At 31.2% G+C, this 14,623-nt stretch overlaps 1 protein-coding gene across 2 annotated transcripts in view; it reads left to right on the top strand.

The window, feature by feature from the left end:
* The window catches only part of RpL40 (ribosomal protein L40), a 43,859-nt gene that overhangs the window by 8,038 nt on the left and 21,198 nt on the right, over positions 1-14,623 (top strand). For both annotated transcript variants that reach the window (XM_067276081.1, XM_067276080.1), the window contains exon 2: positions 12,721-12,844. In XM_067276081.1, coding sequence (XP_067132182.1) covers positions 12,742-12,844 — 103 coding nt within the window. In that variant the 5' untranslated portion in view covers positions 12,721-12,741. The remainder of the gene's footprint in view (positions 1-12,720; positions 12,845-14,623) is intronic.

The raw sequence follows: 14,623 nt of genomic DNA, 5'->3' as shown, positions 1-14,623 counted from the left end.
TTGTAGATGGCAACAATACAAAATGACTTTTGATTGTCAGAAACTCAAAATTTGTAAGTAATAACTTACAATTTACAATGTAGTTTTTTAAAGTTTTATCTTGGATGAACAGTCGGAAAGAAAATTTGTATTTTTAACAGTTGTTCAACACCTATTTTTAACACCTATTTTTAACACCTTATTCAATTGGAACTGTGATCTGGCAAGGAATTCATCTTGCAGTCACTTTTCTGGACCTTAGTGTTTCCTAAAATATCGTTGTGAGCTGTGCCTTAACCATTCTGCCACCTCGTGCACTTTGATCGTTTTGTTTTCTTGAATCAAAGAATTTACAGATTTAACATTTTCTGTCTAGGGATGGATGGGCAGTTTGCTGTTTATCATACAAATTCATTCATTCACTGGAGAACTCTTGACATTATATCTATTTGGCCTGTTCAAACATTATAGCTTATTCATAAACCTCAACCAACCTTCTGTGAATTTCACTTCCAGATTTACTTTAGCCCATTTGTACTGATTTACAGCCTGCACTACCTCACTAGTCTGGCTCTCTAATATTTAAATTCCTGCCATCTCTTCCTGCCAATAGTAAAGCAGACATGCTTGGAATGACAAACACTCCCAAAAGACATCTGCTGTTCATGACTGGGACATATCAGTGCCTCCACAACAAACAACCCATATAGATGACAGATGTTGCTATCTGGGAATGCAGTCTGCATTTTTACAATGTAGATATGCCAGATCACTGAAATTTATTTATTGATTTCCCCTTGTAGAACTCAAATATCATAATAGACATTATGATTCCAATTTTTGAATCTTGATTTAAAAATGAACTTTACAAAGTTTAGAGTTATAAGTAGAACTGTCATGTGTTCTTTTGATAATTTAAATGTGATTTAATACAATGGTTATTGAAATATTTAAAACATTAATTAATGTCCAAATCAATTTTTCTCATTAGGAATAATGGAAAGTGAATTAATCCATTCCTAGACCCCAAACAATACCCATTCCGATAACTTGAAACGGCAAATATACATAATTTAAGATAAAAATAACACAATTAATGCACTGAAAAAAAATTAAAACACCAAAGCAATATATAAATACCATATACAGGGTTTCTATGCACTTGGAAAGTCAGGGAAAATCAGGGAAAGTCAGGGATTTTCATTGGTTTCGGAAAAAGTCATGGAATGTCAGGGAATTTGTCAAAAATTGTCAAAAAGTCAGGGAATTTATCGAAAATTGTCAAAAAGTCAGGGAATTTGTCTCCTTAGCTGCCTCGTTGATTTCGTTTGCTGAATATGGCTGACCAAGCGTAGCCATCTGCAGGTGGCAAGAAGTAATGCTGCAATCTTTAATAAGAAAATATACCAGAATCCGAAATGGCTTTTTCACCGTTCTGAAGCCATATAATTTTACAGTTGTGGATTAATAACAGGATAAACTACTATTATGTAATAGTTTTTAATTTTAATAATTCAGCGATTATAAAAAGATAAATTTGTTAATTAGAATAAAAATAACTAATTAAAATTAGTTTACAAACTTTTAAAACTTGAGATCGTAATTTATTAGAATATTCACTTCAAAATAGCTAAATAGATCAGTAAAAATCGGTAATTTAATTGTTTTTCACATTTAAAACATTAGTGTACAACATAAAAAAAAACTATAAATAGCTACCCGACATTTACAGTAAAATGCTGGTGCTGATTAGTAGTTTTTTACATTTGTTGTTACAATTTTCCTTGAAAATACTGTACTGCAAGCATATTTTCCCCCCTCTCTCATTAATTTCTGCAACTTCGATACATAGTTTAATAATTCATTTCTGTTAAACTAATTATTAAATTAGTTTAACAGAAATGATGTTGGGTAACATAGCCACTGATTTTGGCAAATTTAGGGATCATACCTGTAATAGATATACTGTAGTTATAGTTTTGAAAATCAACTGGATCAGCGTTTCTCAACCTTTTTTGGCCTGCGGACCGATAAAATTTGTGAAAAAAATTTTGCGGACCGGTGGTGTTTTAACAAAAAACTTTACTATATATTAAAGAATTACTACAGAAGTAAATTGTAAAATTATCATCAACATTTATACATTATAAAATTTTTATTTATTAAATTATCACTATTTTTTTCAATAAGAAAATTTTTAATGCAGAGCGGTAAAAATTCTCTGCGGACCGATCAAGAATCTCCACGGACCGGTGGTTGAGAAACAGTGAACTAGATAATCCAATAGTTTAACCAATGTTAACTTGCTATAAATTTAAAAAGCTGATAAATTTTTTAAAAAATTAATCAAATGTATTTTAACTTTTTAGTATCTTAGTGCGAAACAACACCAAAACTATTTTTATAGTTATGTTGCAAAAGAACGAGATTTTATAGTTACGATTCTATGCGCTGAACTTCTATATTTTATTAATGTATAATTGTAATTTCGTTTGATGTTTATTTCTGTATTTATTTTATTTTATTTAAATTCTATAACATTAGTTCGTTTAATTAAAATTTGCTATAAAAGTGAGAAAGATGGTTTGTGATATGATTTGCAATAATTATAAGAATTGTAATTAAAGGTTAAAATAAATAAATTTTGTCTGAATTATTAAGAACATTTTATGAAAAGATGAAATTTAATGCAAAATTAAATAAATAATGAATAAAAATTATTAAAAATAATTATTAAAACTCTGGCTTTACATCGAAACCGAAATCAAAATGGCGGCAACAGAACATTTTTTTTTCTTTTAATGAGTTGCCAATTCAGCTAATTTAGTGGATTTATGAACAATCTAGCTAAAAAAACCAAACAGTTCTAATGGAAACAGTATGATTTGAGTATTTTTATTAAAAAATGTCTAGCTGTAAATTTGAATTTTGAGTTGGTTGGCAACACTACTTTTAATTAATATATATGCAGATGCGGATTGGATGTCGTTTGAATGTTGTACTTAGTATTGTGACAAAACAAGTCTTGCACATTGCTATCTGATCTGGTTCATCTGTCTTTTAATAATAATGTTCGAGGTTTGTGTTTTTCTACATTTTTAAATTATAATGGCACGGAAACAAACGAGGTTTAATCTCCAATGGCTAGATCCAGCTATTCATCCAGAATTCAATTCCTGGTTAGGAACTGTAAAAGATGATGATACAAAAGCATTTTGCTGCATTTGTTGTAAAGTTTTCTCGTTAAGCAATATGGGAAAGCGTGCATTAATATCCCATGCAAATAGTTCTAGTCATGTTGAAATAAAAAGATTGAAGTTGGAACAAACTTCGCTGGTAAGGTTTTTAACCCCAACAAATTCAAACTCTTCTAATATTCAACAAAATGTGTGTGAAACGGCTTCTGTTGTGGAAGATAGATCTAAGATCATTAATGAACAGTCTCTCACCAAATCAACATTTCTTAGCAGCACATTGACACCTTTTGTGATAAAAGATGATGTAATAAAAGCAGAGATAACTTGGGCATTGGTAGTTGTAAAGAAAAAGATGTCACTCAATTCATGCTCTGATATTAAAAACATTTTCAAAAAAATGTTTCCTGACAGTGCTATAGCCACACAATTTCAATTGGGTCCAGATAAAGCTTCCTATATAATAAATTATGGCCTAGCCCATTATTTCAGAGAAAAATTGATTGATGCTGTTACAAGTTGTGATAAAATACTGGGATGAGAGTAAAGATAAGGTTATGACCAGATATTTAAATAGCGTTTTTCTGGATCATACTACAGCAGATGATCTCTCTGCATTTCTCAATGGCCTTTCAGACACTCATCTTGATCTAGCAAAAATTCTTCATATCTGTATGGATGGACCAAATGTAAACATAAGTTTTCTGAATAAATTAGAAGATCACATGGAGACACAGAATGTTGGTAAATCATTTGTGAGAATGGGAACATGTGGTTTACATGTAGTCCATGGTGCTGTAAAAGCTGGTTTTAAAGTAGTAGATTGGAATTTGTTACCACTGCTACGGAATTTGTACTATTTGCTAAAAGACTCACCCACTCGGCGTGCTGAATACATTGCTATAAGTGGAAGCAGATTGTTTCCCAAAAAGTTTGGTTCTACAAGGTGGTTGGAGAATAGAGAGTGCTTAGAACGTGCAGCAGAAGTTATTGAATCTGTGAAGACATACATAAACAACAGTACAAAGTTGAAAGACAGCAAGGTGGCTACATTCTTGAGACAGGCACTCAATGATCCCTTTATTAAAGTTAAACTTTTATTTTTTTGGTCAATATGTACACAAAGTGAGAGCTTTCTCACCCGATTTCAGAGCAACAAACCTCTTGCACCTTATCTTTATAAAGCAGTTGTTCAATTATTAATGAATCTGATGAGAAAGTTTGTGAAAAATGACAGGGTCACCGACAAGCAGTTTCTAAAAATAGATTTAAATGCTAATGAAAACTTGGTACATCTTAAGAATTTGGATATTGGTTTTGGAGCAAAAAAGGTTTTAAAAGAATTGAAAGTAAGCGATAAAGATATTCTGTGTTTTCTAAGAGATTGTCAAAAAGTGCTGAAAGTGATGACACCAAAGATTATTGAGAAGGGACCTGTCAAGTACAAATGTGTGAAGGCTTTGAGCAGCTTAGACCCAGAAATTATTAAAATGCAATCAAATGTTGGAAAATTGTATTTCAATGCTTTACTGGAGATTCTACATGATACAAACAGGATTGATGAAAGATGTGCTGTCAAAGCAAAAGAACAGTATAATATACTCTGCAATAAAGTATCCATAAAACCCCTATTCTACAAAGTTTGAGGACTTCATATCTGAAAGGAGTGATGATGATGGTCTGGACACATTTTATTGTGAAATTATGAAGGATGATAGGCAACTGCAAGATCTGTGGTCTATTATCAAAATTTCTCTTTTTTTCTCACATGGGAATGCAAGTGTTGAGAGTGGTTTTTCAGTTAACAAATCACTGTTGAGTGAAAATCTTAAGGAAGAAAGTTTAGTTGCTCAACGCTTAGTTTATGATGGGATCCATTTTGCCGGTGGTATTGATCAAATAAATATAGACCAGAAAATGTTGTTAACAGTCAGAGGATCTAGACAGCGATATATTGCATCTCTGCAACAGAAAAAAGATATTCAGAAGCAGCAGGCATTGAGGGCTGAAGAAAAAAGAAAACTTACACAACAACTTAAGGATTTAAAACAACACAAGAAAATGTTAAGAAAAGATCATGAAAAGAAAGAAAAAGAGATTGAAATGAAAATAAATACACTTGAGGAGAAAAAGCTAAAACTACATTAATAGTTCTTCTATTTTGTGAATTGTAATTAATTTTTTATTTTCTAATTATCTGTATTTTGAAAAAAAGAGAATTAATACTAAGAAGTTTCTCTGTATTTTGATTGTCCATTTTGTAAAAATAAAAAGATTTTACAATAAATTAGATACATTTGTTAGAGAAGCTATACTGTAAACTTACACCTATTCCTCTTTATTTCAAAATTGTGTAAAAATAGATTGTATATAATGTGGTTGACAAAAGAAAACTAACTCTTTTTTTACATGATCAAGTTTTTTGAGGGAAAAAATGCTTTATTTGAAAATTTTTAAATTTAATTTTTTGTAAAAATTATGTTGCTGTTTAAAAAAAAGTTAGTCTTTTTGTTGAAAGATTGGTTTTAAAATTACGTGTTTCTAAGTCGAGAGTTCATTTTAAGCACAGTACAGTACTATTTGTACTGTATATCAAATACCGTTTGTTGATTTTATGCTATCTTGTATTTACTAGATTTACATGCAAATAATAATAAGTAATGATAAAATAAAAAGCTCATGTTTCATTTGTTGCTTATTTTTTCATTACATTGAAGTTTTGGATTCTATCAAACATTTTTCTACAAGATGTACCGGTATGTACTGTATTTTTTTAATATGGCTGTCTTTGAAACATATCAACTGTGCAAAAAAGAGGGATAGATATACTCAATCAATGTTCACGGTAAATAAAATGCTGTTTCATTATGTCGATATTCCACACTGTAAGAAATGTGAGGGTCAGGGAATTTGGACAAAGTTGGTCAGGGAAAGTCAGGGAATTCAAAACAAGAATTTGAGTAGGAACCCTGCATATAATAAAATGAAGATTTTGCCTTTACTGTTTGCACACCACCAACTTTTGCATCTTAAACATGGCTGCCAGATGCTACATATGTACCACTTTTATGCTTTGCAATAAGTTCCTTTTTTGTTTCAGTTATTGATATTACAGCCTTCCTCTTACTAGACTTCATTGCTTCCACACACTTTTCAGATGCCTTGGTTAATAAATAATGGTTACATTTATTGGGTTGAACAGAAAGCTTTTGCATATTTTTAACAGGTTTAATATAGATGTGATTTAATTATAACACTTGTGAAATTTAACACATAATTGGTAACCTGAGATTGCATTCTTTGTTTAGAAGCTTATTTTACACTGTGCATTTTTTCACTGGCATGCAGTTTAAACTTTGAAGCATTGTTTGAACTCAAACGAATTTTTGTCAAATTTAGTGTTTGGAGTACGGGGTATCACTGTATAGAAAATAGGTGCAATATATCTGAATGAATAACACGGGATTACTGTATTATATTTAATATGAACAAATCACTGATTTGTTCATATTAAATATAAGTTAGATTCTGGTAAGTTCAGAATCTAATTTTCACTTACGGAAAGTACTGTAGAAAATGAACAAAAAAATCTTCTTTTAAGCAGAAAAATATATAACAGCTTAGTTCTCATTATGGAAAATTTGTACAAGTGTGAACTTTGGAAAACAAATGGAAAATAAAGAAAAATTCTATGTACTTGTTTGTTCATTTTATTTTCTGAAAATACAAAATATGCAGAATGTCTACTACGATGCCAATGAGATGATAAATTTCAAAATAGAAGATATGTTGGTTGATAGCAAATTATATATGATCCCCAACTTATTGATGAATTTTGTCATAAGTTGAAAGTAAAAAATAATAAGGATTATGATATCAAATGTTTCAAACATATCAATCATATGTTGTAAGAAAAGAATAATGTTTAATTTGAATGAAAAATAATTTTTAAAAATATGGTAATTCCAAGAAGCCATTTAGAAGAATTTAAAAAACAATGAAATTCCAGAAAAAAAGAAGCCAATTTGAAATTTTTAAAAGACATTCTAAAAATGACAAGAGAATTTCAAAAAAAAAAAAAATGTTAGAAGAAATGAGCAATCATTGTGACATTACAATGCCACTCTGCAATTTTTAATTTATTTAATTTAAAATATGCTCTCCAGCTCTCTACTTAGTAGTGGTTTGCTCTGTACATCATACTTTCCTGTTAACAATGGAGTTGTGCCAGTCATCTATATAACTTCTTTCAGGGGAAAGCTTTGAATTGAAATAACGTGACTTTCAGTTTGCATCAGAAATTAATATATAGTTAATCAGGGCCTCCTGCCCCTAAGTTTTCTCTATCTGGTCTTGACTTTCATGTATCTAACTCCATTCTTAAGATTAAGGAAGGATAAAAGGATGGATGACAGTGGGAGTTTATAGGTCTACAATTTTTTCAAATTGCAGCCCAATTAGAACTGTTTCAAACAACTGTGGTGGTTATGGACAAAAGTCTGAAAGCACATAGTTGAAACAAATTTTTATAAAGACAAATTTAACTTCAGTATACAATAAAAAATGAATTTGAGTTTGTTGTAATGGAGTGTAGAAAATCTATATATTGTAATCAATTTACCGTGCATACAAATATAAACATTCATAAATCTATTCTTAGAGAATTAATGCAACTAATTACCAATTAAATGTGAAGTGATTTTGCCTAGAGTAGGTGTTAGGTTGAGTCTCTTGATAGATTTAATAATTATAATTAAATTAATATTTTAATAATTAATTTAGAAGATTCTGGAAGAAAAAATTGGCCAGTGGGAGTTACAGGTTTAAGTAGCAGGACTCAAACCTGTAACTCCCACTTGCTATGCAGATGTGTTGCCAGTTATGCTACTGTATATAGATACCATAATACAATACAGCAATGGTGGTTAGGTATATTGAACTACAAACCAATGTTTAATACAGTATAACCTCTTATGAAGTTTTGAGGAATAAAAAATGCAACTTAATAATAAGATTCATACTAACCAAACTCAATTGGAACATGATTTTTCTGCCACTCAGCAAATAATGATAAGTTTAACTATATTCACAAACCTGTTACTGGTGTGTAACTCAAATAAAAATGAAAGAACGGTTCCTCACAAACATTTTCAAACCGTAACCGTTCTTCAGGTGAACAGCGAAATTTCCGACGGAACGCAAGTAAAAGGGAACATGATTTGAAATTAGATTCAAATGCATGTTTCTTGACGTTGTCCTACTGGGCATGAGCACTCCATCCAGCAGCAATTGTCGAGATTTACAGGTCGTTGTCCGTTAGCGCTTGCCATGCTATGGATAGGGTGAATTCCTCCTTGTGGCTGATACATGTGTTGGTGAGGCTAGATATGTAGCTAGAAATGGCTTCCAACCACCTTAGATGCTCAGTGTAGGTTAAGGCGAGGATGATCTTTGCTTGATTAAAAATCGGCTCTATGTCTGGATCACTGGCGTAAATGGCAAGAGCGGGGGTGGTCCTCGCATGCTGTATGTCAACTAGATGCTCTTTCATCCTAATACCCAAGGAGCACTTAGTGGAGCCGATGTAGATGAGTTCTTTATCACATCTGTGATCCTTAATTGGGATGCTGTACACTTAACTCCACTAAGCACTCCTTGGGGGTTAGAATAAAAGAGCATCTAGCTGACATACAGCATGAGAGGACCACCACTGCTCTCGCCATTTATGCCAGTGATCCAGGCATAGAGCCGATTTTTAATCAAGCAAAGATCATCCTCACCTTAACCTACACTGAGCATCTAAGGTGGTTGGAAGCCATTTTTATCTACATATCTAGCCTCACCAACACATGTATCAACCACAAGGAGGAATTGACCCTATCCATAGCATGGCAAGCGCTAACGGACAACGACCTGTAAATCTCGACAATCGCTGCTGGGTGGAGTGCTCATGCCCAGTAGGACAACGTCAAGAAACACGCATTTGAATCTAATTTCAAATCATGTTCCTTTTTACTTGCGTTTCGTCGGAAATTTCGCTGTTCACCTGAAGAACAGTTATGGTTTGAAAATGTTTCTAAGGAACTGTTCTTTTATTTTTATTTGAGTTACACATCAGTAATAGGCTTGTGGATGTAGTTAACTTTATCCCTGTATTGATTATTGCAGTTATTTAAATAATGATAAACCCAAGCCATTCCAAGACTCAAAATGAGCAATAACTAACATCACAGTTATTTTTTATTCAAGATGGCATGGCACTGTGCTGAAAACATTAGTAAAACATTTAGGTACATAGTTTCACTAATAAAGATGCTGTATTTTATTAATGCAAGCTATGTATTAAAATGATTTGAAAAATTAATGTGTGTTTGCACTGTTTTTGTTTTGTATGTGTTCTTTGACAAGTTAAATGATCTTGTAAAGTGATTCAAAACTTTGACAAACAGTCAAACATTAACATATTCTCTGCATATGCTTTTGGCTGTAAACTATAGACTGCTGCTTCTACATCATCAGCTATTGCGTCTGTTTCATTTTTTTCTTTGTTGCTAATGTCTTTTATTGCCAATTCTTCCTCCATAGGAATCTTGCTGGTTGCTAACTCATTCTCAGTTTAGACACAATTTCTAAAATCAGATTAAAGAGTTAATGCTTCCTGTAGAGTTGTCCGTGCTTCTTCAGGATCTTCATGTCTCATATCTGGCTTGCCTTCCACATTGTGCTATTTTTGATAAAACCAGCCTTAAAAAGTGATTTGAAATCACTTCAGGTAAAACTTTTTCCAGGCTTAAGCCACATTTCTTAGTGCATCAAGAATGCTGCATTTTGGAGGCAAGATATTTTTGCCTTCGAGATGATGCACTAAACATTTTACCAGTTGTCCTTGTTAAGTTTTTTCAGATGATGGATTATGCTCTGATCTAGTGGCTGCAATGCAGATGCTGTTTTCAAGAAGATAAAGCAGCTTTGTTTTTCAGAGACATTTTCAGCATAGTGGACAGTCTGTCCTGAAGCATTAAGATATTCCTTTTGTTGCATCTCAAACTTTGCAAGCCTGGAATATATCATAAAAATAGCAATGAACAGAACCTTAAAATAAATTCCAGGATATTTTATACTTTAAAAACAAATGTTTTCATACAAATCTAAAAACAGCAGCTGTTGCATTAATTTCAAAGAGGAAAGACAAATATAATGCCTGGCAATCCTTATACCAAATGGAGCAATCAAATTAAAAAATTACTTGAAGTGATTTAAATTCAATTTATCAATTTAAATTATTTTAATAGAAAAATTTTGGTGAGAGAATTCTTTATATGTTTTTCAAATAATTTTTTAAAACCTTCCATTTCAGCATTCCTTTTGTTGCACACCATGTGTGTTGTGATCCAGGTTGTGGCATTTGCAGCACAATCACAAGGAAAATTTGGTTATGATTGTGAATGTGCTTTGAAGCACTTTGACTTTGCTGATTTTCCAACTTCAGTTCAGTTTTCCTTAGAACACTTTTCTCTTTCACAGCAAATGTCTTATTAGGAAGCAGACTATAAAACCAGTCCCATTTCATTTATATTAAAGATACTCCTTGCAAATTGATAGTAAACTGATTTTTTTTGTACATTTCCATTAATGCTATTGATATAAATAAAAACCAAACATTTTCAGCCTTGTTCAGGGACTAGCATTAGGCTTCTATAGAAGATTTTTAGCAATAGGTTTGACTTTGCTAACTTACTGCTGAAAATCTTCTAATGATACCTTCATGAACTTAAAAATATTCTATATTGAATATATTCTACAAGGTGTCCCAAAATTTTCCATATTTCCATACACACAAAGGTAAAATGTAACTACAGTAGAGCATCGATTATCCGACCCCCGATTAGCCGACTTATCGGTTAACCAATCGCGTTCTAGTCGGCAAATTCAAATGTCCACTAGTGATGTGGTGCTACAATATTTGGTTATGTCTTGGCTACTTTAATATTATTTCTGTTAAATTTTTGCATGTTTTAGCTGGCAGCACTGGCTCGACCATGGAAGGGAGGCTAGTATTTAAACCAGGCCTAATACACTATACTAATAATGTATTTTTTCATACTTTTTGGTTATCCGACTTTTCAGTTATCCGACCAACCCCAGTCCCCAATTAAGTCGGATAACCGATGCTCTACTGTATTCACAAAACATTAAAATTCAGCATTGAGGTTTGTGTCAGTGGATTGACACAAGAACACTTGGGTGCTCTGCCTATGGGGTAACTTCTAGCAGGACTTCCTATGTGGGAACTGAATTTTGTTTAGATGTTAGACACATGAAGAAAATCTAGAACACTAGGAAGAATCTGAAAAATTTTGAATTATCATAAAAATTTTTTGCACATTTAGCATTCAGCAGTGCTCTATAATAGTATTTACATTTTTTCTAATTTGATCAGATTCAACTGTGTAATAATACCCAAAAAGTCAGTATAGTATAAGGAAAATATTGGTATTTTGTAAACATTAAACTTTGTATTAATTTTTTTTATCAAAGTCTGAAGTACAGAGTATGTAAAGAGAAATAGTTGACTCCTTTACAATTAAAAATATAATTTAGCTTTTACCAAGACTTCACAGAACAATCTAAGATTGTTTTAATGTATTCTGTAACTTGATTAATGCTGAATTATACTTTTGGATTTGTAATATACATTTGATCAATATTTAAATTTTTCCAAACTTATTTAAAAGCTGGATTATTTTGTGCTAGAATTAAACTATTGAAGTATGGAATTTGGATTAAAGGTAGGTGGTTAAGGCACTGTCTTGTACTAAGATTAATACTTTTGAATTTTAGATTAAATAGTTAAGAATAGGGTTGAAATAGATCAATCCAATGAATCTGCAACTAGGATCTTTCTTTGAGTTTTTTCTTTCATACCAATACTAAGTTTATCATATAACCATACATGTTAAATGATATAACTTGGGTGGACATTTTATTAAAATTACTGCTAAGGGTCGATTTACACACAGCAGTGACCGTTTGGTACAGTAAGCATCGATAAATATCACATATAGCCAGTCAGAGTTTCATCTACGACACTTGTATGATTGACAGAATAGAGATCACGTGTCATAGATTAAACTCTGATTGGCTATGTGTGATATTTATCGATGCTTACTGCATCAAACGGTCACTGTGCCGGCACATCACTGTTGTGTGTAAATCGACCCTAATGCATGCAGCCAAAGTTATGGATTGTCTGGGTGGCTTTTCTTTTCTTTCAAAATTTTCTAAATCATTTAACTATTAAATTCAAAATTAATTTCTAATTATTAATCATAATATAAGATGTTTGTTTAACTGCTTGTCCCTAGACCAAATTCTCTGACCAAATTTGACTGACTAGTAATCATGAAAAGAATCCAGCTTTTAGATGTTTCACTAAGACTGGTGTCTGCTCTGCATTTGTATCTAATTTTTTTGTTTTTAGTGATTTTTTTTTTTATTACAGTGAATGGAATTTTATTTTTATGTCTATTATTTTCTTTCTTTCTAGGTAGTTCATATAGAAAAAAAAATGCAGATTTTTGTAAAAACATTAACTGGCAAGACTATCACTTTGGAAGTTGAGCCTTCAGATACAATAGAAAATGTGAAGGCCAAAATACAAGATAAAGAAGGTATTTACTAAATTACTACAAATATTGTAGATTGATTATTGAAATAGTCACTTTATAAAACTTTAAACTGCTTTCTAGATTATTAAATTCTACTATTAGTTCCACTCTCCCTATATATATTTATATATCTTGTTCAAATTTTTAATTGTTAATAAAATACTTTTTATTCGTCCACTCAAGTTCAAATATTAATTCATTAATTAATTTTAGTTTTATATGGGAGAAAAAATTTCTCTTATATAAGATATTTAGCATATATATTTTATATATTTATATTAATTGTAATTATTTAATAAAAAGTAACTAGAATAAAATTTTTTTTTGTTTACCTAAGTAGGAATTGACTTTAAAAAATTTTTTTATATTACTTGTTTACTCTTAATTTCAGGCAGTTAAATGTGCTAAATAATGATTATAAATATTTATCAAGTCGTGGTTAGATTTTATTAGACACTGCTTTATAGAAACAGTATCTAAACATATGCTATGATTTGATCTATAAATCTGTTATTTTTATTTCAACGTTAATGTTTTTAATTCTGTGTTATTTGTTAAATTTTGTAGAAAATATTCTGATTAGTGGTTTATGGATAAGATATCTTAAAACAGATTTTTTTTTTGTTTTGAAATGTTTTCTAACTTCAATAAATTAGTTTTCTTAGAGTTTATAACAATGTTTAAAAAAGAATTATTAAAATCGCTAACATAGACTATCCAAAATGGCATCTTCACTTGGCCTTTTTCATGCCAGGAACTCAACCAGAAAGATTTTTTTAAAATCATTTGTAGTGCATGTTTGTATGTACCTAAGCTACATGTATGTATAGTTGGCATGATAAGAGATTGCACTAGGTCGGTATTACTTTGCTTATTAAGTAGTAATAAATGAGCCTGCTGACCTTATTGTTATGATCACAGATTCATCACATACCTTTCTGATTTTTATTCATTAATGCATGATATCCCAGATGCATTTGGCTTATTCAACAACATGGTATTATAATTAAAAACATGTAAAAGAATCTAATAAATCTTAGTTTATATGAATATTGCATTTTCATTTATTTGATTTTTTTTAATGTGCTTTTAATTATACCATGTTGTTGAAATGTATTACGTAACCTAGCTGTAGAGGGCTGTTGAATAAGCTGAAATGCATGCCAAGACATCATGCATTAATAAATAAAAATCAGAAAGATGGGTTTATGATTATTTATTACTAATTAATAGATAACAGAATAGAAGCATATATTGTAAAATTAACTCTGCCTATTTTAGGAGAGATAGGTTGACTGGTTAGGTTGAACTCTCTGCATCAAAACTTTCTCTACTGGTTTTTTAAACCTTTTTGTCTCCATTAAACCTGCTTGGAACTCAAGCCTTGAATCCTAAGAGACACTAGAAAACAGTCTGTTGAAATAAAAATGTATATTACTGACTATTAAATCTATGGATCACCCTCTGGCCCTCTATTTTCCTAATTATCATCCAGACTATAAAGAGTTTACTTTTGTTTATACAAATGTGTGGTTTTTTTTTTTTTTGAGAAAAAAATGGTATATTATAACTGATAAAACTCATATGACATAAGTATTTTATCACATAGCAAAATTAACACAGAATTTCTATCCTCTAAAACAGGGATGGGCAACCCGCGGCCCTCAGGCCGCATGCGGCCCGCAGTAATAATTTTTGCAGCCCGCATGGCATAAAACGTGAATAAATATATCAATTTCCCAGCTTAATGAGATATTCGACAAGAATTCAAACGTTATTTTC

The sequence above is a fragment of the Centruroides vittatus genome, unplaced genomic scaffold, assembly GCF_030686945.1.
Source record: "Centruroides vittatus isolate TY-2023 unplaced genomic scaffold, ASM3068694v2 contig_658, whole genome shotgun sequence".
NCBI classification, from domain to species: domain Eukaryota; kingdom Metazoa; phylum Arthropoda; class Arachnida; order Scorpiones; family Buthidae; genus Centruroides; species Centruroides vittatus.
This window is presented reverse-complemented; position numbering and strand designations above follow the sequence as displayed.